This window comes from Cyanistes caeruleus, chromosome 6, assembly GCF_971803275.1.
Source record: "Cyanistes caeruleus chromosome 6, bCyaCae1.hap1.1, whole genome shotgun sequence".
In the NCBI taxonomy this organism is placed as follows: domain Eukaryota; kingdom Metazoa; phylum Chordata; class Aves; order Passeriformes; family Paridae; genus Cyanistes; species Cyanistes caeruleus.
In genome coordinates this window covers 21,521,044-21,546,346 of record NC_141706.1, presented here as the reverse complement: position 1 = coordinate 21,546,346, position 25,303 = coordinate 21,521,044, and the positions used below count along the sequence as shown (strand labels likewise).

The window sequence follows — 25,303 nt, the reverse complement described above, 5'->3', positions numbered from 1 at the left end:
AAAAAGGCATTGGAAGCCATAAGTTTCCCCATAATTATATTTCTTTGTTTATTCCATACATTTGAAAGTGAAATTGTAATTAGGCTTTAGGATTTTTTTTTCAAGCCACTTTCCTATGTAGGTAGGGAGATACCATTATCCTTCTGTCCCTCATCAGGTCCTGAATTAAGGTGGAATTTAAATGACAATTTCAGCTGAAGGTGCTTGGGTGGTTAACTAACCCTTCAAATGCTTCTGTGGGGTGTGAAACAGTTTTGGAAAAAGGCCACATTAAAAAAACTTGTATTAAAAATTTAAAGCTAATACTTGAATGTTTTGAGTATCAGCAACTGTAAAGAAGGTTGCAACAAGCATCACCACCTCAAGCTGTCCCTTTTGTTGTGTGTTTGACTGGAACACAATGACTTTGCTTAGTGGGAGGACAAGTTCAGGACAAGGTGGGATGGCCTGTGTGTGTGACTGTGGGACCAACATCTGTGTCCTGGGCAGCTGAAGCCAGACACTTCTGAAGTGTCAGAAGAGAGTCTGAGCAGCCACCAGCTGAGCTGTCCCTCAGCTGCTTGAGGGCTCTGTGTGGTTTCCCATGCTCTGATTTGGTTAGCCTTCCTCGAAGTCACAGATAAAAAATCTCTCTAATTTACAAATTCAGAAATAGCTGGTGACATAGGTGAATTTAAATTGCTCTCAGATGCCAAATGTATCCTTCTAATTCAAACAAATACATTCTTTCCTTGAGCTCATGCAAATAATGACTTATTAAGCCTTATGATGCTATATCACTGTGGTGGTAATCTTTATTTCAGTGTTCTGAAAGGCAAACTCAGCAGATGTTTCCTGCATGTGTGCTTTAAATTATCTGTTCCTGCTCTCCTGTGTTTTATATGACTTGGTGATTCATTAGACTGTTTTCAGGGTCTTTACTACATGGAAAATTTTCAGTTTCTCTTGCTGTTTATACCAATGTTATCTCTAGAAAGGTTCATGCGTGGCCGCAGTCACAGTGCCTGGTTACAGTGTGTGTGCTCTTTCCATGCAGCAGTCCTGCACCGTTCTCAGCAAACATCTCCTGCCCACAAACCAAACCACCAGCTCAGAACTGTTGGCAGCCTTTCCCTAGGGAAAGTGCGTGACGTGGGCAGGCAGCCCCTAGCCCAGTAACTTTAGATGCTGTACAGTTCCCTCAGCCACGAAGAATTAAATTAATGGTTTTACTTTGCAGGATTTTTAATGTGTGTTTTACTGTAATTCAGTTTCCTGTGTGTTTTTCCACTCAGTTTTAGGTGGGGAAGCAAACCTGGAAGGAATATTTAACCTTTATTAGTGTCACACAGTTCGACAGTAGGAGAGTTAGGAATGCAGCTGATGCTTATTTGAAATAAATAAAAAAGGAAGAGAGAACAACAAGCCCGAAGTGGCGCATTAATACTTGATGTAATGCCCTTTTTATTTCTCTTTGCAGGTGACTGTTACAACTATTGGCTATGGAGATAAAGTGCCACAGACTTGGATAGGCAAGACAATTGCATCTTGTTTTTCAGTGTTTGCAATCTCATTTTTTGCACTGCCTGCGGTAGGTTATCTTGTACTTTTGTGACAATTTAATGTTGATTCATTGGTTATCAGAGGGAACTTTTGTTACTGATTCTTTAACCTTTCATTTAACCTGGTGTTGTGTAAGCTTTTTATTAAGTTTCTGTATTGTAGCTGAAATCTGTGTAGCTTGTAGAAAGAAAGGAGCTTCTAGAAGTAGCTAAATAAGCATGCAGTGGTTTTTGTACGCAACACTAGATTTGAGAAGGATTTGTATTTGAGAAAGAGATGTTTAATTCCAAGTAATTTTCCCAGCCTGTCTCAGAGGTGTGAAGGAAATTATTTCTAGTTACTTCTTAGTGATGACTTAGCAATGTTTTGGGTTTTTTAAGGCATTCACTCTTAGTTTACTCAACTGATTAGGTCCAAGGTGAACTGGAGAATTCTCATGTACCTTCTTCTAGAAAAGCTTCCAAAAAGATGTCGCTGGCAAAAAGACAGCAATCAGCAGCCAGAGACACTGCTGCAGCTCTTCACAAAATTAATATTTGTCCATGGCCAAAGTCCTGTTTTCCAAAGTGACCTAGAGCTGACCTCTTAAAGCTGTTATGGCACTTGGTTTGCACTGACAACAGGTTCTTGAGTGCTTTTAAACAAGAAATAAGGCACTTGAACACCAAGCCTAAATTCAAAATCAGCTAAACTTTGCAGTTTGAAAACCCAAATATTCAGTGCTAGGTGTAGTTAAGGGTATGTTTTCTACAGTTTAGTAATACTCCTGAATTGTGCTGAAATGTTTGTGCCACCTGAAGCATTCTGTTTACGTGTTTATTTTTTCCGTTCAGGGACACAAGCAGTTGTGTTAGCAGATGTTTGTGTGGTTCTAATGAGGAGGTGGTGGGGATGGTACAGAACAGATAATATTTTTTTTCCAGTACCATCACAGAAGTTCCTCACAGCATGAAATAGTAGCTGATAAAACTCCAGTGACCTTTTAAATTTAGTTGCCTACTTTAAAGGTACATTACTTTTTACAGAGGAGGATAATTAATTTCTTTAAATTCCCCAGCATCAGTTTGCCTTTAAAGCATATGTTTCCTCCCCTCCTCATTCTAATCTCTTCCACTTTTATTTTAGAAGAAGAATCAGATAAGTGAAATGATTGGTATGGGAAATGCCAAAAGCTGCTGTTTTGACTGAAAAATGGTGGGGTGTTTGTTTTGTTTGGGTTTTGTTTTGGTTGATTTTTTTTTTTAAATCAGTCTAAAATGCCACAAAAATGTTTTATAAATGATTGTGTAGCAGCCGTGCCTTCACAGCCATGTTTAATGTTTACCTGTCAGGTTTCCCTAATCTTTGTTGAAGTAGAACAACACCAAGCACCACTTTATTAGTGGGATTTTCCTTACTGAATGAAGCTGCTCCTGTGAGTTGGCCCAAGGGGGAATTCAGGGTTTGGAGCTCTCTTGCAGGCTTTCTTGTTGGTGTTTTAAGTAAGAGGATCTGGCTGAGATCATAGTCAAAAGTGATTGTAGTGGCTAAATGCAACTGGTATGGGTTCTGGATGAGGCAATGATCCCTCATTTCCCAAATATGTGGTGTTTGAGCATCATCATCTCTTTGATCTTTACTAAATGAACATAATAGGAAGGGCATTTCATGTTCCTTTCAAAATATTTAATGATTAATAGAGTTCTTAGAGGTTAAGCCAAGATCCCTGGCTGCTCTGATGCCTTCTACTATGCATAGAAAAGAATTGTGCTTTCCTTGAGTAGGTGTAATCATGTAAGCTGATTTATAAAATATTTCATTTTCACCTGTTACTAAACTTGTATTAAATATGCCTATACCTGTGCAAATGACCACATAAATGGCTTGCTCTTTACTTTAATTTGGACTTCATACCTATACTACATTTGGAGTCTAGTTCAGGTTTCACACTATCCAGTGCCATTAATCCATGTCCTGACTGTGAATTAGATGGCTTTGTGTTCAACTCAGTTGACCATTTTGAAATATGTCTTTTTCTCTTCTTCATTCTCTTTCCTCACTCTCACCATGAGTTCAGATATGGAAATAGAAATTACCATACCACAGTTAAAAGGTCTAGAGGCTTACATCATGCCCTGCCAAAGCTTTATTTCTCATAAAAATGTAGTTAAGCCCATCTGGCTGATTTTTTTCCCCTTATTCTGTCATTCCCCTACACAAGCCTTTGTGAGACTTTTAGAGGGTATGAAATATCATTTCTTTTTCCTTTTTCAGGTCTGAGTCCAGCAGGCTTTGCATCAGGGCATGATAGCATTCACAGTTTGCTTCAGCAAGTAATATAATTGAGACTGAAAATTTCACTGTATTAAGTCATTTCCTCTAAATAATTACTTGGGTTTTATGATGCTGAATAGAAGTTCATTTACACAACATAATTTGGCAATTTTATGTGTGGCTCTTTCCCTCCACTCTTACAAAAAAAAAAAAAAAGAAGAAAAAAAAAAGTTTTCTTTCTCTTTCCACAGGGAATTCTTGGTTCAGGCTTTGCCCTAAAGGTACAACAGAAACAAAGACAGAAGCATTTCAACCGTCAGATTCCAGCTGCTGCCTCACTCATACAGGTACTGAGTTCTTGCATATTGCATGCTGTCATTTCTTTCCATTTATAGTAGGTTTTTTATTGGCTTTTTTTGGTTTTTTGTTAGGTTTTTTTTTTCCCCAAGCTGTTGGCAGTTTTCCCCTCCCTGATTCCCATTAAAACTGTACAGGAGTTACAGACACACATTTTGGAAAGCCAGTCTTTAATGTTAACTAATGAGCAGAAAAGTACACTCCCAAATCAGTGTAAACTCTTTAATTGAGCTGGTTAAAATCAAAACTGAAAGTTATCCTGTAATTACTAAACAGTTTACCTGGGAAAAATGTTATCAAATGCTTGTAGTAATGAAAAAACAAAGAGGAGACTTCATATAGAGTTGTTAAATAGAATATTTAAAAAATACATTGTTGCTTGTAAAGACAAATGTCAAATATGCTTCAGCTGGGACAACTGAATTCTTAAAAATCTCAGATTTAGGAGAAATAAGTCAGAATCTTAAATAGGTTGGACTTGTCAGCTCTAGAGTAGGTGGCTGGTAACCTCTGGGATTCTGTGAAATCACTATTATCAGGATATGCCGGATAACTGACAGGCAGGAAAATATTGATCCCCCTGTTATAAATGCAATTGCAGTTCAGTATCAGTATGGTTAAGGAGATTTTGTCCTTTAATGCATTGGAGCCAGCATTGCACCCTGGAGAAGTATTTACATGGTTTCATTCTAGCTTTTTCCAGCTTTTCTCCCTCTACTCAGTACCTGCACGTGGCTTCAGAAGCACAGAGATCAAATTTAAAAGAAAACTTGATATACACCATATAATTTTTTCATTCTCATATGACTTACTTCTCTAGCTTCATGAGTGAATGTGGGTTTCCAGGTCAGGATCTTTATGGAAACAGTAGCTAACTGTAAAGTTTATGCTTGAAACTAAACAGTCCCAGAGTTAATGTGACAAAGACCCTGGTTATAGCCAGAGATTATCTAAAAATCTTGAGACTCATGTGGTACGGTTTTGTAAAGAATGGATTTTTTTTAATGTTCCCATTGATTCTTTTGGGAAATGAACACCAAATTATTGGGAAGCCTGAGACTGCATGTCCAGAATGTTGTGCTTGGATCCATCAGAAAAGTTAAGGAGGAGTAGAGGATAGACAATGGGTTTGCTGAGTACCTGTTCTTAATGGTTTTAATCATGATTTACTAGTAGTCCCAGACTTCTGAAAGCCCAATTCAGGAAGTGCTCTACAAATGAGTTATAAAAAGATTGCTCTTAAGCCAATAAGTTTACAAAATAGGTACAAGACAAGAGAACAGTCCAGATGAATTTTCTTTCATTGTATTCCTTCTTGGTTTCTTCTAGAGGTCATTTGTTTCTTCCAATATTCTGTTAATCATGGAGGGGTTTATATGGTGATCCTCTTTTCCTTTCCAACTGCTGTACATTTTCCTCTCTCATTCTGCCTTGCTTTGTTTCTTTCATGTAGGGTTTTCTGGCCTTCCCTGCTTTAGATTGTTTGTGTATAAGTGTGTCCTTTCTTCATGTAGTAAGTGAGGATCTGCCTTTTTAATTTGGAGACTTATTATTAATTAATTCTGATATTTACACAGTTAAGAGAGAATGCAGTAATGTTTTCTTGTTGGTCTTGTTTCCTAGCTCTGCTTTTCCTCCCTTTTCCATTAGAACACAGAACTTTAATCATTGGTGGTTGGCAAGGGGGAAGATTGGGTTTGGGTTTGGGCTCCTGGTTAACCACTGGTACTATTCTGTTGTGCCCTCAGTTTCATTTCTTCATATGAATATAGCCCTACTGACCACATCAGAATTCCTTTTTTTTCTGATAGTATTTTTGTGAGGCATGAAAGAATAATTTTTGTCTTTTTCTGAGTTGGGGCCTGTAAGATAGGATGCAATAGCCAAAATGCCTAAAGTCAGGTAGGAAACTGGGACAGAACATGAAATTTGGACCTTTTTTTGAGTCTAGTCTAGAGTTTTCTCTCATTATTTGTTTGTTGCTACTGAGAATAAAAGTTGCACTTGAAAAGACTGATCTTTCTGTGTGGTTTCCCAGTTCTAACTATGTGGTTTCTATTTACTAAATAAGGGTTCTAAACCATGCTGAGTTTGTTTCCAGAGGGCAAATTCAAGAATATAATTAAATAAAGAATGACTGACATGCTTCTTGGAAGTTACTGGGCTGTACAGTGAGCCACTAATCTCATTGATTAATTATTCTGTTGCTTAAAACATTTGTTCCAGACTGCATGGAGATGCTACGCTGCAGAAAACCCAGACTCTTCTACATGGAAAATATACATTCGAAAACCTGCCAGGAATTATCATTTGCTGTCACCCAGTCCAAAACCAAAGAAATCGGTGATGGTATCAATAATTGTTTCACATTATAGTAATTTAAAAAATTAAATTCTATTGAGTTTTTGTCCTCTCTAGAGATTATTTGGTATACTTGTTTTACAGATGATTACTTGGTTTCAAATTTTGATCTACATTTCACTTTTGACAGTTTCAGTATACAAACATTATAAACAAGAAATTGATTTGCAGAGTTTCCCCAAGCTTGACGTTTTTGACTGATGTAAGGGTTTGGAAATGAGTAATAATGACTCAGACACATCCATCAGTTACTTACCATTGTTGTTTGGAAACTATAAGGACAGATAGAAAAAAAATCACCATTTGTAAAATAGTAGCTTTTAATTGATTAAAACAAACAAACCCAACAAAACTTCTGTTTCTCTCAACTATTGATTTTATGATTTTCTAAGCCTTCTTGCTAAGGACTTCTTGTGCCTACATACAGTAATAATTGTCATATCAACAGATTCCATAAATTCAGATTTTTTTGTTTTATATGCAGTAACAAAACACCTTTGTCAGGATCTTCAGATTATGTAGTACACCATCCTCTGTATTATAAGAGTATTGCACAGCAGTCTCAAGCTAGAAGGAGAGGATGTTGCACAAAAATCTTCACTTGTATCTCCAAGGTTCATCTGAGTTCAGTAGCAATACATCCATTGGCTTTGTGCAGAAGGTGTGATTTATGGCATCCATAAAATGATAAAACATTCTGGAATAGTTTGATTTATATAAGCTGCTGCATAACTAGCAGATTTTCTTTTTTTACTGTGGGCAAGGGATTTGGAAATGACAATGTGCAGAAATCTAGTGATTAGCCAGTTTTGGCAGGATGAGGGGGCAGCATAATGAGAAACACAGTGTAGGATCATGAAAATGTAATTCAGGCACTCTTAATTGGTTATAGCTCATTGGGGACTGTGTCATTATTAAAGACATCACTGAAGAGACATCTCCATATGACTTGGTTTGGGTAATTTAATTTATGTGTGCTTTTTTAGGTTAAAAAGAAGAAATTTAAGTTAGACAAGGACAATGGGCCTTCTTCTCCAGACAGGATGTTGGCTATACCACATATCACTTATGACCACGTGGCAGAGGACAGGAAACCTGATTTCAGTTTTGAACCATTTGAAAATTCTGGTAAGATGCTCCATTATAAAATGCCAGTAACTGTGATGAGTTCTACGATTAGATTTGCATACAGACCCTTTTTAGTGTCTGTATTAAAGAAGGAGAGAACAAGCTCTTGTCATCCTAAAGCGAGAATTCTTTGCTTTTTTGCCTTTGGTTGCTGGCTTGTGTGGGTGAGATTTAACCACTGTTTTAATGAGGATGCTCCACTGCAGACAAATAAAAACATCTCTCATTTCTGCCTGTTGGAAGAGCTAGTGACTCTTAGGTTGGTGCATACATTTTGCAGTTGGAATTCTGCAATTGATTGAATTTACAGGGATTAGCTGTCAGCTTTTCCATGTGAAATTTACCCAGGATGTATTATTATTGTGCTTGTACCTGAACCAAAAAGGATTGGTGTGCCTTGGCTGCACCAAACATAGTCTGTTACATGAAACCATCATGTGCTCATGCCATCTGCTCAGTGCAGTAGGCTGAGAATCAAGTTTTGAAAGCAGAAGTACTTAAGATAAATGTGGATCCATCTGTATTAAATGTCACTGTACAAAATGGTACAGTATGAGGAAAGAGAGGACATTAGAATCACCTTATGATTAATAGCTTATTTATATTTGCTTTTGATGTACTGAACTCCCAAAATAACTCAGAATTTACAATGTGGCATTTTTACAAATGTACTTTGATTGGAAATTTTTTAATGTATTGTTCAAATTTTGACAACAAGAGCAAGGTTTAATTTTTAAGGTGTTTTTTATTATAGATACCTTAAGTACTTCTGTTTTTTCTCTTCAAAAATTTGGCTGACAGGAATAAATTTAATGGGCTTTAAACTAAGACAGCAACATGGGCTGCCACTGGGCATATTTTAGTTCAAGCAGACAGTCTTGCATTCTGTGTGCTATTTTGGTGTGCTTTGTTGTGTTTTTCTGCATCATCCATGCTTTTCCACTCTTTCTTGGCCTCTGCTAAGGAATGGTTGCAAATTGCATCTGGTGGTAGAAATGACATAGCTGCTAAAAGGTGGACAAGTATTGAGCTAAGTGTGTGTCTCAAAATTTGAGTACAGACACCTTTCTTCAAAACAATCAAATGACAGAACCTTACAAATGCTTAAAGTCCCACCTTTTACCACTAAGCTTCTGAGATTATTAAGGACAGTATTATTTGATGGCAGCCTACTGCTGCCATTTCAAAAATCAGCTCTGTAGCTTTCAGTAAAAGGTTTTTCTCTAATTTCTTCTGACACTTATCTCTTTTCTTTTTTATCTGTGTTCTCCTCTATAAACTGTTACAAGTATACAGGACAAACAGGAATGTTAAAATTGCTTGGTAAGTTGAGGAAAATACTTCTATTTGTGGCATGCCAGCTTTTGACAGCATAATGTTTGCAGTGTTTTTCATGTGTGTCTAGTGCCATATAATTTCTAAGAAATCTTTTGCAGCCAAGGAGATCTAGACAGATATAAAATGTACATTCTCACACTTGTAATCACAACTGCACCTAGTCTCACTACAAGGAGAAACGTGAGCACTCATTTGTATAAGTAGATGATCTCTAATGGATTTTTATACTTGAGAAAAATGGCTCATATATACAACCAAGAGAAAAATATGATTTCTAATAAATAAAATCTAATTCATCCAGTAGTTATCTAAGGATATGATGTGAATTCATTTCTAAATAACTACATTAGGATGGGAGAAAACTTTCAGATTTGACCCCCCCCCAGTGTTGTGCATTCTGAAGTACATGCATCTGTTCCTGTAAAAATGTGCTGTAGATATTTGTGAACAGATGGGGACCCATAAATTAAATAATTTATTTTACTGTTTGTCTGGATTCTGTGATCACTTAAGCAGCCATGCAGACTTGTGGTGTTTCTAATGTGCTTGCTTAGGCACTTTCTTACCAGCTGAGTGTTCCCCAAAGACAGTAGGATTAGAGCCAGGTTGGGGCAAAAGACCTCTGTGATTTAGTGAGAGTGCTGTGAGCCACCTGTAAGTTTTCTGCTCTGAAACCACTACAGACAACAGAGGCTTCCTTCCAGTGATCGAGTGCAAGGATGCTCAGGCTCGGATTAAATTGACTGAAATGGCAAGATTCACTTTCACCCCTGAACCTACATGGGACACAGGTGAAATTAAGGTGTTAAAACAGCAAAACCAGACTGAAGCTCCTTGGCTCCCCCAATCAATCCTTGATTTTTCCAGTTTCCATCATTCCAAGAGGGGCATCTCTGCTGGGGATGGACATGGTGGAACAAGATCAGGAGGGCAGTGAGATCCACCAAACAAATCACTTGTTTTATGTGAAATTCCTTCATCTTGGGGAAATATCAGAGCTTTACCAGCCTTCATAGGTTCAGTTTCTATGTCCCAGCCAGGCAGCCAGAGCACAGTAGACCCTGGGACTAACACTATTCTCACAGCAGCTCAAAGACAGAGTGGTATTTTACTTACTGTGAAAAAGATTACCTACTCAGAAAACTGGAGCTGCCAAGTCAAAAGCTCAGAAGGAAGAAACTAGGCAGTACAAGGATAAAGGATACTAATTCAACTTCAGTTTGATCTTCAGAAAGGCTGTAGTAACATATCCATGTGATGCTTTCTCACATTCAGTAAATTTTTGGGCTGCCCACTTAATTCTTCAGTCTTCACACTCTTGGATCTCTCATCTTGCTTCCCTGCCATTATTTTTGTGTAACCAGAGATTTCCAGCTTTTTCTCCCTCCTTTCTTTCTCATGGTATCATCAATTCAGCAAAGACCAAAGGAGCCATGGCCTATCCTGGCTACTGCTAAAATTAACCGTGTCCCAGCTGGAACATGTGTGTAGCACTGAGAGAACACTTGCAAAACGAGGGGTTTTTTCTGTTTGGTTTTTTTTTTTTTTTTTTTTTTACTTCAATACATGTTTTATTTTGAGCTTTTCTCGTTGCATAAAAATAAGGCACCATTCCTGAAAAATATCAGTCTGTCCAAGTGTATGAATTCACAGGCAGTTCTTAATGAGGTAGTTATTAACAGCATATAATGTTCAAAAGAACTAAACATAAGGTAAAGATTGTTTTTTGCTGAGACTCTTTCTCATCATTGATTCCTCTTGCCTGCCTGAAACATTTCCCCAAGAAATTCAGCTTGAGGCAGGCACTTGTTTTACATGGTTGAAGTGGGCAGCTTCAAAAACTTTTTATGGGATGTGTTTGGAAGCTGCAAACATGATGTCAAAACTGCCCCGTTCACCTGGCACTGAAACCTGCTTTGTGAGCAGGGTGAACCAGAGCAAGAGGAGTCTGACCCATGGGAATTTGGACAGCTAGGAAAGAGAAAGACTTGAGAAGCCCTGAAGTTTGGAGGAAAGAGGCAAACAGAGACTGGCCTGTAGGGAGGAATATCTTGCAGCAGTTGGCATTGCCATGGAAAATGGGCTTGGAGAAGCAATGACTCCTCCACAGTGGCAACTGAACATTCTGCCAGCATGTAATGCACTCTTGTACAGTTTCATACACTATTTTCCACAGTATTTTTCATTTTGTGTCAGGTAGAACATAATAAATTTTAGGTATGTCTGCATCTCCTCAGCTGTCTGTCTGGACCTTCTTTCTTTTTTGTTGTTTTTTTTTTCTCCTCTTCCATCTCTGTTTCATGTGCATCTTCACTCTGACTCAGATTGTCAGCGCTCCTGGCCATCCTTTTCCACAGACCAGCAGTCTTCCAGCGCTCCTTCCTCTCCAGGTAAAGCTCATAATAATTAAGCACTGTTCCATCATATTTCATCACCTTTGTTAATTACTAAATCTTAGTTCTGTCTGGAGCTGTCTGCTGTGGCACAAAAAATATAAAGCTGGTTTCTAAAACTAAGTGTTTCAGTAGAATTTTGAGTTTGGAGGTTGTTCAGGTTGCAAATTGAAATGTGTGAATTCACCCACTGTTATCTATTGAAAACTAGTGTCTAAAGTGTCAGGGGTTTTTCTGTTTAGCCTTCATATTTAGAAATTGTATCTTTTTTTAGTATTTTTTAACACTGCTTTCTAAGAAATACTTATCCAAAGTCTAATGGCTATGAATTTGTTTTTATAAGTAAAAAAACGAGCTCCCTGGTGTTCTGCTTAAGCCCTGTTTCAAGGCACTTTGAAGCAGAGAAACTCTCATTAAGGCCATGCTCTTTTCTTAGTTATGATGATCTTTGAAATTTTTAAAACAGGGGGAAGGAGATACATTTGCCTCATACTAATCAGCTCCTGCTGTCTGTGTACTCACACAAGAATTCTTTCAAATAGTCTGAGGCCCAGTACTGACTTCTGGTTCTTTTTGCACTGTGCCAGTCCTTCTTTTCCCTCCCATGAAACTGAAAAGCAATAGGTGTGAGTGATCCAAGGATGTCTGCAGATCCACCTGTGCATGGAGTGTGCTGTGTCTCTCATGAGCACAGTCTAGTGAGTGTTCAGCAAACCCTTTACATGGCTGCAGGTTCAGCAGTTTTTATCACTTGCCATCAGGAAAACAAAAACATCTGTGAATCCTTATTTGCTAGAAACTGGGAAAGTTTCATTTATGTCTTGTAGAAATGAAAACAGTGAAAATTATTTCAGTGAAAGCCCAAAGAAGTCTGTCTAAAAGACATTTCACTGCACATCTCTATCTGGAATTATTTTGCTGGTTTCACAGCCCTTTTTTTTTGAACGATGGCTGCAGCAAAGTGATTAAATAGCATGATACTCTAATGTTAGTATGATACTAACAGCAAAAATAGAGATTAATGCTTGCTAAAACATAGTACAAAATTTTAATTTTAAAGTGCTACAAGTGGCTTCTGCTTGTAATGAATGTATCTCCTAGCAGTTCTCTTATTTGTTTATTTGTTTGTTTATTTTAAACTTTGATTTCAGAGGTCATCCTTTCCTATTATAACTTCTGGAGTACAAAGACTTTCCTTTTGTAGTTTTGGACAGCCATGTTCTTAATGATTAAATAATACTTTCTCTTCTGTTTTTTTATTTTTCTTAATTCAAATCCATTTCTGCCATATGAAAATACCCAATTACCTGAGTAAAGTGGTTGCATTAAAATAAAATAATTTTTTCCTGATAATCTCACTTCTATTCCCAGAAAACATCAGCTACATTTAAGTTATCTATTTCTGTTGTATTCCTTTAGGTTTTGTGTGGCTTTTTAGCAGGGCATTATTTACTGATATATTATAAAATATTTTATTTGATAGTTTTCATAAATTACTACATTATAATTGTTTTACTGGCTATTCCAGCCACTTGGACGGACAAAGGTTTCTGTGGACTTGTCACAATTACCTATGATTTATATGGAATATTACCAAGTTTTGTTTTCTGTAAATTCATTTACAGTCATGTGAACCACACCAGTGGTTTTATTTATATACAAATGTTGTGGCTTCTCTAACAAATGTTAGGGCCAAGCTGGAAAAAGCACTTGGTGTTCTTAATGTTAGTATGTGACAGAATTTCAGAGCCTGAGTTTAAAAATGAAAACTGTGACACTCTCCCTGATTTCTTGGCTATGTAAAACTGATGATCTGCAGGTAACTTCCAGTAAAACTTTCAGTATCTGAAATTTTGTGAATCAACCTCCCCAGTAAGAACCTCATCTGTGATGAACTGGAGATCTTGCCACCTGTTCCGATTCTGAGCCTAAAGATGAGGTGGCCTAGTGCCTTAACGTGAGAGGGAACCAGAAAATTTTCTCTAAATAATGCATGGAGCCCTCTGCCATAATAATTCTGAACATTCTAGTGTATCAGGAGTATAAATAACAACAACAACAAAAAAAGGAATAAAATATTAGTTTTAATCTTCACCAGAAGTTTAAATGCTTTAGGCAGAGGAAGAGTTAAAATTTTTCTTTTTGTGAACTCTGTGCTATGTGCAATTTTTGTAGCAACTTTTCTTTTCAGTATTCTTTTAACATGTACAGTATTTCAGAGGTCCAAATGAGTGGCAGCCAAATGCTGTTGCTTGAACTGCTATCTGCATGTTTTTTCCACAGTAAAAAAGAGCCCAGCATTTCTAGATGTGAACACAGGACCCTTCATCAGGACCAGCAGCTTTGCCGATGAGCTTGACCTGGAGGGTGAGACACTGCTGACCCCAATAACTCACATCTCACAGTAAGTCCTGGCTGTTGAACTGTGCAGTGGCTGACTTGGACAAGAGGAGGCAGTTCAGGTGGGAGGAGCTGATAGGGCTCAAATATCTCAGATACTTGCGTCAGACACTTTTCACCGTGACGTTGGTGTATCCTGTTCTAAGTGCCAGTAAATCTTCATGCTGATCTAAAGACAAGTTCACTTGGCTGTGACACAAGGCTTTAGTTTTTAGCTAATGTCTCTGGGCAGCTGGTGGATGACAGCCTCAGGATTTTTATGTGGAGACAGTGTGTGGGAGTACTTGCCTGTTGAAGGTTATCTTGCTCCCTCCAGCATTTTCCAGTGGAATAGCTGTAAAGTGAAGATTTTAAATACTACTTATATGAAATACAAGTCTCTTCATTTCAGCAGCACTTTATCTAATAGCAAACTATGTTCTGCATTGGAAGATCGGTTTGATCATCATGATTATTGTTTTGTTGTATATAGAAAAAAAAGATCTGAAATAGGCCTGTAGGTGGTAGGGTGGGGTGGTGGTATGGTGGCATTTTCCCTTTTGGAAGAAGATTTTCCACTTGTCTTTTATGCTAAAATGGTATATTCAGGTTCTCAGATTATTCTAAAATAAAAAGAGAGTTGCAGCAGAGTTTTGTTCTCATGCCTTTAAAAATAAATCTTCTGTCATTTAATTCAAAATCCTGAAAAATGTTTATTGTTTACCATACTAGACATGTGGCAGTATATTGTCTAGCAGAGGAATTAAACCATTTTTTCTCCTCTAGAAATCTGAGGAATTCTGCAGTGAAACTACAGATGAAAATTCGTGGCATTATTGTATTTCTGATGTACAAAACATGCAGAAATGCTTGCTACCAATTTCCAAGCCTTCCTCCCATATATATTATAATTAACAGAGAAGCACAAACATACTTTTTAGAGCCATTTTGGAAGGGCATTTATTAAAGAAAAATAAATGTTTGGGTGAAGCCTTTCCTGTCCCCAAACAGAGGTATTTGCATTTTCATGTGATTCACCCAAGTGTGCATCTGTTTGTAGCCAGGGATTTAAGAGACTTGTGTTCTGGAAGATTTCTCAGTGGTGCAAGCAGCAGGAGGAAGTAATAAATTTTCTCAAGCCTTTGACAAGAACAATGGAGCAAGAAAACCAGATCTAGATGTTTTCTCTGTGTAGCTTGTTTAAAACTTTATTTTGCCTCAACGTTGCAGGCTTTTTTATTTTTTTATACACTTAGGTGCTAAGAGTTGCCATTATCCTGTCTGGGTTTGGGAACTATTTAGTTATTTATTAGTGACACATTTCAGATAATAAGGCACTTCATCATCTTTAACTCCAACCTGCATGGCAGCTGAGATTTTTTTTTTCTATTAATTACTTGTGGAAAGTTTTAGAATATTGGCAGTGTGTTTCAGATGAAGAACCTCACCAAATGAACACCCTAGGCTTTCAGTAGCTTATATAGTTCTCTTTTACTCTCTTAATTTTTGGTTGTAACCTCAGTTGAAATTTCCCTGGATTGTTCTAAGTCATGAGTAGGACAGTACAAAACGTGTATCCTACAGCTTGAACTGAGTGTCTGCTGGGGTGGAAGAAAATAGAATTTATTGGTTTTTTAAAGATTTTTGGATTAGATTCACAACTGAAGAAATTTTATGAAATGTATAACTGGATAAAATATTAATTTAAATGTCTCTTTGAAATATAGGTGCCCAAATGTAGATTCTGAGAACTGTTTGCTTGGAAGTGCATTTACTTTGTTTGCAGCTAATTATAAGACCTTAAACAGTGCCAGATCAGCACCAGATATGAGGGTTAGTCAAAAAGTTAGTGAAAATCCTGTGTTTTTAAATACAAACCCAAGTACTCAACAGAACTCAACACCAGCTATAGTATAGACAAGTCAAATTATGTGTGAATATATCTAGTTTCAGGTCTTGAAAGCAATACTATATCAGAGAAACAGAAACACAAAGACATTTTCAGAATTGGAAGCGTGATGTAAAACACTTGATCTGAGGATGCATGGATTTGGGATTCATAGAACTATTTCCTGGCCAATTATATATTTATTGCTACATGTGAATTAACTTATCCATTAATCACAGAAAGGTGACTCCAGAATAGACATTAATTTTTGAAAGTCATGAATACATGAGTAAATTTTATGTAGTTAATTTGAGACAGTCATCTAGAAAGTGACTTTTGGTTGACAGTATGGAAAATATTCCCTTTTGACAGGTGCCACAAATTTGTCAGAAGATTGGGGCACCTGCTGTGGTACTGAAAAGCAAACACTTGGCATCCTTGTGGTTTGAAAGCCAATGAGGCTGAGTTTTTTCCCCTCACTTGTCCTAGAAAGTAAATGCCAACTTTCAACCCTTATGATAAAGGGCTTAAGGCTTCTAGGCCTGAAGTCCCCCTTAAATTAAATTTTAGAGCCCTGCTTGTTTATGCAAAAATTGTTCTCTTTTGGTAAATGTAGATGTGTATTCTCAGTGAGTTTAATAGGACTGGTTCTGTGTCAAAAAACAAATGCAGGTGTTGGGTATTTTTTTGCAGGACATATGTCTGACTCGATTTTAAACCTGTCTTGAAATAAACTTTTATGGAATTGCTAATGGAAAATCTTTCATTAAGATTACTCTATCAGTTAGCTACTATCACTACCCCTTTGAGGAAACAAAAATAATAATTAAAGGACATTGAGGCCGGATGTTCAGACAGGACAACCTATAAAATGATCTGTAACAGTTTTAAAAATGCAGTACACAGTGTGTTGTTTGTGATGGAGCTTGGCCCTTCAGTTTAATGTTACCTGTGGTCTGTTGTGTTGTAAACGTGAAATAGAAAACTGGACTGCAGCAATACCACCCTTCTCCTCTGGACTTCTCACTGGTTTATTTCTCCCAGTGTGTTTCCTGATTGTCTCCTGTTCTGCTTCACTGTGTTGGCTCTCTTGGTTTATTTGCATTTTAAAGCAGTGGAAAATCGGTGCTACTTGTAGCTGGTCCTCAGTCACCATGAGGCACTTGTCCTGTGTTTGTATAATTGCTTAACTGCAGCATTAGTATGGAAGCATTAGTTGTAGCATTAGCTACTGCATATATTTCTGGGTGTAGCATTAGCTAAAATGCCATATTTGTGATCCTGTTATAGTCTGTATCAAAATAACAATAATTCTTGGTTTTTCAATGATTCTTCCCCAGATGTTTTATGGACCTCGTAATTGGGATGATGAAAATGCATTTAACTAGTTAAGCATTGGGTTTGTCTATTTACATATATAATAATTATTTTCCTGCAGTGGCATACTGGTTTGATCTTAGATTTCATACAGGGGACTTACACTTAAAGGAAAGCTTTACATTAAAAACAAAAAGTAATTAATTTTTGTTTTTAAGTGTATTTCCATCCTGAAAGCATTCTGTGTCACGACATTTTAAAAATAAACCCTTCCTTGTTAAACAGTGTATTAGTTGTAATGATTAAGCAAACAAATTTAGGGCTTTTTAATAATTTCCAGATTGAGAAGACATGATAACAGATCGAGGTTTCTGAACGATTGAAATGGATGCTTTTGATTGCTTTGAAATATTTCAGATAAAGTGTGCTGGAAAACACTAAATGCAATGTCCATGGTGCTGGAGTTACCACTGGCTTTTTTTGGAATTAATGTTTTCCTTCTCTTTTCTTTTCTATTTTTATGAAGTCTTCTATATTTTAATTACCAGTATATAGGTTGTTGGCAAGAGATACAACCACATTGCCTAGAACAAACAGTGTTGTATTTGTCTTATAACTCTCTCTTTTCTTTGGGATTATCAGTGAGTGGAATCCCTATTTGCTTTGATTTGTGAGGTCATATTGTAAGAGATTCCTGCTTTTATCTTCTTCTTCTATACCAAAATGACCCTCTGAGGCCTGAGCAAATATTTCAGTTTTGCTCTCAAACGGGCCAGATGGAAGACCTGACTTCTGCTGTCACAAAATTCCCGCTGGAATGCTGTTAACAACATTTAAACCATGACTACCATGGGGTCCATTTTATCATTAATGACAGGGCATGTTGGAAGAACAGCAGTGATAGCAGCTATGTAAGAACATCCTTGAGTTAAGACCAGAGCTTAATGTTCACTCATCACTGGTTACTGTCATGTGCCATTATTTCAGTCATTTACTTGACTTGCAACAGGAAAGGCTTCAGTGCTTGTTTACTGGACACTGGGCAGCGTCCTTTTCCATTCTGTATGTTCCAGTGTGTCCTCAAGCTCCCTTAGGAATTCTGCTTACAATCTGCTGATTTAATAGTTTACTGAAAAGGGGAGGATTGTTTCCCTCAGTTATTTCCTTTGGTATGGAATAGCATTATTAAATCCTGTATTTCTTGTTACAAATTTACAATAAAATTGACCATAGAAATTGACCCTAGAACTCTGGATGTATCAGGAATCTGATAGTTTTATCTGTTTGGCTGCTGGGAGACACTTGAGGATATAAAGTGTCCTTAAATCTGGTTTAACAAGAAGTCAGGTAAGTTCCTTTTTCAGCCAAAGATTCCGGAATCATTGTAAATCAAGTAGCTCTAATGATTTCAGTGACATCATCCCATTCTGATTTCTTGCTGCTGCTTGTTTGGGAGAGCACAAGAGCTGTGGCAGTCCAGTCCTAAAAATGGATGACCCCTTATGTGAGCAGTGACCAAGGCAGTATAGTCATCAGAGAGGACTCAAAGAATCTCTGATGTGAGAAATTATTAGTTCGCTGTTAGCCCCAGACATAGGGGGCTACAGAGCTTGCCTGCAGCTCAAGAGGTGGTTGGCTGTAGCAGAGCAGGACATCAGCTAACTTCTCTCTTACAAGTTGAAAGGCAGATGGATATTTTAGTATGTTTGTCATGGTTTATAAGAATTTTATTTCTGGCTTATGAATTACTAGCTAGGGGCACTGCCAAAATAGCTATGGCACACTCACTGTAGCAGCGAGCTAATAGTCTGGGCATGGTGCATTTCTGTGTGCAGCTGCCCAGATTAAAAATCCCTATAAACTCTTCCCTGCACCTGGAAAGTACCATAGCTACTGCTGCACTGAGACAAATGTGGCATTAGCATTAGCAGGTGCTGTTGCATCTGGATGTATTTATTTGGCCATCCTTTGCCTCACCTGGCAGCCCTTTGAGCTGGGGCCTGTTCTGTGTTTGTATGATATTGAATAGGGGGGATCCCAGCACACAAACTGTTCCCGTGCCCTGCATCCGATGTCAGCGGCAGTTGACTAAAGTTGATTGTCTGTGTCTTTGTAATACAGGCAGTTATTTACAGTATTTATTTTTATATGTGGACTAACCCGAGATGTGCTGAAGACTTGGGCAGCTCTTCATGGTGTCTTATTTCGCCCTTGACACTGCAGCAACCGAGCAGCTTCTGCCACTGCAATGTGTGGTGTGGCGAACATCTGTCCCTTGTGGTTACTTGCTTCTTTTATCTTTAGGGAGAAGTTCTTTCATACTGTGGTGGGTGGTTGCTTTTTTCATAGATTAGATAGAGTGTGCAGTTTATGTCTATAGCTCTGAAGACCAGAAGGGATAATCAGATTCCCTTTGATCCTGTAAAAGGCTGTAGCACTCAGTCAAGCTGCAGAATTACTGTGCTCTGCTACTTATATGAGCATAATCACATAAAAGACATGTATCAAAGAATTAATAAGATGAAAAAAATTCAGGCAGGAGCCTAAAGTTTTCAGTTTCATGTCTCCTTTTTTTATTATGTTAACTTTTTATCTATTGGAGATGGGAGTGCTGTCATACACCGGTGCTGCTATTTGCCAGAAGTCAGTACTGGACAAATACCTTCTGTGTTAGAGGTTGCAAACCTGCACGAAAAAGACTCTCATGGTCTTTTCTCCTTTGCTGCAAATTGTCACTGATTCATTCAAGTGCAGTGCAAAATTACTGTTTGGCTATTTTATGTTACTGACATGGTATAAAAGTAATGTGTTGACTTTTTCTAGTGTACAAACCGTCTAGGCAGAAGCTAAGATAGCTTAGCTATTTCTTTTGTGCTGCAGATGAACATTACATTCCTTGGTCTCCAAGTGCTGGTTTACATCTTGATTGATGTTGAGTAATTAAACCAGACTCCAGCTGCTTAGTGATTCAGAAGTACAGGGCTCCTATGCTGTAAAAACAACAAGCAACTCCCCACTTATTAACTTTAAGCATTATTTACTTTGGGTATCATGCAGAATGATAACTACATTTTTTTTTTATTTTTATAGGATAGGAGAGACAATAAAAATACGCCACTTTTATCTAATATTAAAAAAGTTAATTTTTTATCATCATCTCCAGTTAATTCCAGAATTAAAATTCAAGACAGGAATTAAGTTTTTCTGTTATGAGGATGGAGAATGGCTTTACTTTTTGTTTAGATGTGTTGGATATACCAAAAAAAGTTATTAACCTGATTAGTTTATAATGTGTGCACATTCATTGGGAGTTTTATGTTTAACATTTTATAAATTAGCAAAAAGTAAGTTTTTCACTAATGCAGTAACAAAGTTATGAAGTTGCAAAATTTAGTGTTTGTAAGTAGCATTAAGATTGGAATACTCCAAAATCTGTGGGCAGCATTATGCCCACAGGTGCTGTATATACTGTGCTAAATCTGGATTCAACATCACAGCTTTCCAACAGGAAAACCTGGTGTGAATACAAGGTTGTGTCAAGGTCGGTATGTGCCAGCCAAGAGACATGGTTGACCACTGAGAATTATTCCATGTGCAGATACAAACTAGTAAATGAACATTTTCAGTGAAATTTTTATTTTGATATTGATCAAAAAGTTAGTATGTGTAAAAAAAAAAAAAAATCTTCAGTGAAACAGTGGCTGTGGATGTGAGTGTAGTCACAGATATCTGTGTCTCTGCTTGGGGCAGAGCTGGAAACTGACACTGCCTAACAAGGAAATAGTTCATCTGATGTACTTTTGACCTAATCATCTATTCCAGGCTCAGCTATCAAGTCCAGGCACGGTCCTTAAAACCAATAGCACCGGTAACCTTTGTGCTTTTATTCTTGGATCACTAATTTTAATAAGGTCTTGTTAGAGCATCTTTTGTTGTAAAGCACATTGGTTGGAAAAATGGACATCAACAGCTGGTTTAAATATTGCTGAATAGTGCACCAGAACAGCAATGCTAAAGGAAAATACCTTTCTGTAAAGTGTTAATGCACAGGGAAACAATTCCAAGAGGTGTAAATGGGTTCATTTACCTGGCATAATACTGTAATTTTACAGGAAATGGCATGATATACATTCTGTGGGTAAAAGTGGCTTGAAAAATGCTTGAATATATTATCAATACATTTTTCTTATTAACTTCATTCACAGTATTTTACCAAGAAATTGTTGCATGTTTGTTTAATAAGCAAATGCTGCTCGCAGTATGATCAGTACCCAATTCAGACTAAATGTAGCATTTTCTTCTTGCTGTACTCTGGAAATTCAATTTCAACATTGACACATTAAACACTTTCTTCTGCAGCTGCTCTTTCTGATCACTACTGATTATTTTTTTCCAAAGTTAAAAACATGGCCAAGTGTGATTAACACCCTACTGGTGTAGCAAATCTTACTGCAGTGGAAGGTTTTTGGTTTAAACATTTGCCAGATCCATAGCAGAGCTGTAAAGTGGGGAGCTCTCTCCATCATCCTGGATGCTGGATGTATGAAGTGCAATATGCATGGCCTTGGCACTTGCTCTGGATAGAAAGCTCATAGGAGATCATGGAACTCTGGATTGAAATTTATTTTTGTGTGACTGCAAGGACTGAATATAGTTGTGATTTCACTCAGGGTCTCGAGGACTTTTTCATCCCCATGTGTAGGACTCTATGTTTTGTTTTACTTCCAGCAGGAAGTTCAGCTGGGAAAAGCTAAAGTATTTTCACTGTCTTACAGACAAAATACCTTAAATATCTTACACTAGTTGTCAGCCTGTTAGCAAACTAAAGCTAAGTCTGTGTTTTTCTCTGGTTCCTGTATCCCACTCAATTCTGTGGCTATTGAGTGCTTTTTGGGATAAAAATAAACACAGAAACTTGTTATTGCTATGTCCAGTTACTCCTTTGTGTCTGTCTTTCCCAAGGAAAACTGATGTGTTTGTGTTCATTTTTTCCCTTTTTTCTTCCCCTGTAAAATGCAGAGTATAATGTCAAATGGATCAAAAAGTGGTAACTGCTGGTGGTGGTCTGTCCTCGTGTCCTTTTGATCAGGGCCTGCCCAACAGCCAAGCCCCATCTCCTGTGCAGCCAAGTGTCATTGGTACAGAAATGTGACTGCTCCTGAAAAGGGGATTTGCTGAGTAGTGTGGCTCCCAGGGACTCATCTTTCAGGAATTTTGGGCCCCTAAACATTACAGCCTTGAAAACAGAGGCAGAGAATGTTTAGCATGACAGTGTCCTGCAGCGAGCTGGTGAAGTGAGCAGAGCACAGCAGAAACTTAGTGTTCATTACATGAGCCATGGTTAACAAGAGGTTGTGAGGATGTATTTTGTAGGTGCAGTATTTTTTCAAGGGATGGCACTTTCAAGGAGGCCAATTCCATGATCCAGACTGTGTATGACTGGAAAACACCAGGTGATGCCAGAAATGTTCTGTGGTCATTACAGAACAAATATGAAGAGCAGTGAACAGAAAGCTAGATCTTGCATTACTTGAAATTACTTGTTTGTCTATGTCTGACAGCCAGTTCACTTTATTGAAACCTTTAACACATGTAGGCAGTGAAACGTACTTGAACTATCCTCAAAACTTGATCTTTCTTTCCCATGTTGTGCAGCTATTATTTGAAAAAGCAGTTGAGCCCTTGTATATATTTTTTTAATCAATACCTATTTAGGCACTGTCTACAACTTGAGAACAGCTCATAGATACCAAAGTTATACCAGGGCTGAAAATACCAGTAGGTATGTAATTCGATTTTTTTTTTTTTTTTAAATAAAAACAAACAAATTTTGAACCAGAAATTTTATTTTTTTTAAAGGATATGTTTTTATTATAGAACTGTAAAGTATTTAAAAAATAGTTCCTCATTTTTATTTGAAGATAGAACCCCAAAATATCACAACATTCCTCACTACAGTGTAAAAGAAAAAGTATTTATTTTCTCTTTCCACGCTATACTCTGCTATTTTTAAAACTGGGCAACATTTAATGGTTCTTGTTATTACCCATCCCATAAAATAAATGGGTAATGCAGCAGGAACAGGAAGTCAGGTGCCTAATTAAACAGATGTTACAAAACTGCATCTGTGTTCTGACTGTGATAAAATAACTAAAAAGTTTACCTGCCACTCATTATTCTTGAATTTTAATTTCTTAGAACTCCAAAAATTTTGGGCTATATGAGGAATATCTTTATTTGGAAGGAAAGGTAAAGATTTGCACTGTGCTTTGTCCTGGAGGATTTGCAATGTGGTTGCTGTATGTGGAGCCTATGCCAAGAACCGGAAGGTAGCAGACCAGAAATCGCTGTGTTTGAGTCCTAAATTGGCTGCTGGGATAATAAATAATGGGGGGATGCAACCATAGTATTTAGTCTTCAGTGAATTTAGAAAGTGTTTTCAGTACATCTGCTTTTTATTTTAGAAACCTAACCCAGTTCTGCCTATGTAAAAATTTCAGATGCTAATTTTGAATTTTGTGGGGAGTTTTGGAGTGGTTATTTTCTTAGTTTTGGGGTTTTTTTTAAGACCACCCACATGGGGGCACCTGCCAGGTTTTCTGGGGTACTTGCTTTACTCTGCAGGACTCTGAGGTTTTCTGTAAATGTATGTTCTGGGTCTCATCCATTCATCATTATTACATCTTAATGTAGGTTTCAGATTTGCTAAATTATGTTAAATCACTTCCATATTGAAACACATGAGTAATTTTAAATGACTGCAAACAGCAGGATCAGATTATTAGAGCTCTTAATTGTTTCTGTCTTTTTGTCTGAATGCTTGAAAGCTTTCAGACTTTTGCTGTGAGTTATGAACTGACAAATAATGTATACTATAGACTTTGCAGTATTTCCACCAATAGTACATCTGAGACTTGGTACAACTAGGAACATTTTTTTTCTGAGGGAAGCAGAGCTTAAAGGTATGAACTTCTCACAAAAACAGTCCAATATAAATCATACCTAATGGAGCTGTAGTCAGTATAGCCTGCAGATCAACTGAGAGAAGAAGATATTATTAAAAAAATTTGAATAGCAGGAGTCTCTCATTTTTTAATAACTTTTTAAATGCATACAAGGTGTCCCTGTGTCAGATCCAAAGATAACAACAACAACAACAAAAAAAAACAAAACCAAAAAAAACCAAAACAACAACAAAAAAAAAACCCAAAAAAAAAAAAAGAGGAAGGGAGGAGAGGAAAGAGGAAACAAGCGAAGGGTCTGAAGTCTGAGAATATTCACATCTGAACTGCAGGTTTCGAGTCCAGTTCCTACCTGATTAGGCAAGGCATTTGTGTAGACTGCAGAACATATAAAACATGCAGTAGAGGAAGGAGACTGGTAGCTCTACAGAGTCACAGTTTGATGGAGAAAACATTCAAAGTGCATGTGGCAGTAGTGAAAGGTCTAGAACAGAGACTGAAAAAAATGGAGGAGAGAGTTTGGGTAGTAGGAAAACAAAATTGGTCTGAAAGCTGTACCTTAGTTCCTGGGTTACCCTTGCCCCATCTGTGCTCTCTTTGGTCAGCTCACTGAAAGGCTGGAATGAGTTAGGTTTGGGGAGGGTTGGAGATGAAGGGGAGAAGTCTTGGGGATGCTGTGGAGGTTGTAGGAGAATGAGAGAGGAGGAAAGAGATTAATTGAAGGATGTAAGCTTCAGTGAACAGGAATAACCATATCAGCAGTGACAGAAAGAGGAAATGAGCTGAAGATATGGGAGGAGAGTCAGCTGATCTTGGTGATACCACTGGATGTGTTAGTGTTTGGAATGTGATTCTAATTTAAATTCTGTTGGCAAATTGGTGTGTTTCAGACTCAGATCTTTACAGCTGGCTTGGTGGCTTCTTCTTTTTCTGGTATTAAATTTGTGATGCTGCATTCTAAACACCTTGGTTCTCCTCTAGGAACTATGTGGCTGTACATTCAGAAGTAGTAACCCCCAGAAAATTAACTTTGCCATTTCTTAGCTCCTAGGTTTCTGGCCAAATAATTTGAAAAGTGAATATTTATCCTGTATATGCATGTCTACGTACCCACATGGACCGCTGAGGTCCTTTGGGAATTTTCCCGTGGAAGTACAGTTCGTTTCACATGTTGAACTCAGGCTTCTGTGTTCAGAGCTGCCAGCACACTGGGTGCCTGGCCATCTAGTTCAGCTCATAGTCCTGCTATTTGACTTCATTGAGTTCCTTTCCTAACTCAACTAAAGGGCCACCAAGGTGATTAGAGGGACACAGCACCTCTCCTATGAGGAAAAGCTGAAAGAATTTGGATTATTCACCCTGGAAAGGAAAAGGCTTCAGGGTGA

General features: G+C 37.6%; 1 protein-coding gene across 6 annotated transcripts in view; it reads left to right on the top strand.

Annotated features, from left to right (window-relative positions):
- The window catches only part of KCNQ1 (potassium voltage-gated channel subfamily Q member 1), a 330,957-nt gene that overhangs the window by 87,874 nt on the left and 217,780 nt on the right, over positions 1 to 25,303 (top strand). The window contains exons 7-13 of one of the 6 annotated variants that reach the window (XM_086892636.1): positions 1,460 to 1,570; positions 4,047 to 4,142; positions 6,379 to 6,495; positions 7,500 to 7,641; positions 8,938 to 8,964; positions 11,304 to 11,369; positions 13,656 to 13,776. In XM_086892636.1, coding sequence (XP_086748762.1) covers positions 1,460 to 1,570; positions 4,047 to 4,142; positions 6,379 to 6,495; positions 7,500 to 7,641; positions 8,938 to 8,964; positions 11,304 to 11,369; positions 13,656 to 13,776 — 680 coding nt within the window. Of the gene's footprint in view, positions 1 to 1,459; positions 1,571 to 4,046; positions 4,143 to 6,378; positions 6,502 to 7,499; positions 7,642 to 8,937; positions 8,965 to 11,303; positions 11,370 to 13,655; positions 13,777 to 25,303 lie in introns of all 6 variants that reach the window. The other 5 variants (XM_086892635.1, XM_086892638.1, XM_086892637.1 and 2 more) reach the window with 5 other exon arrangements.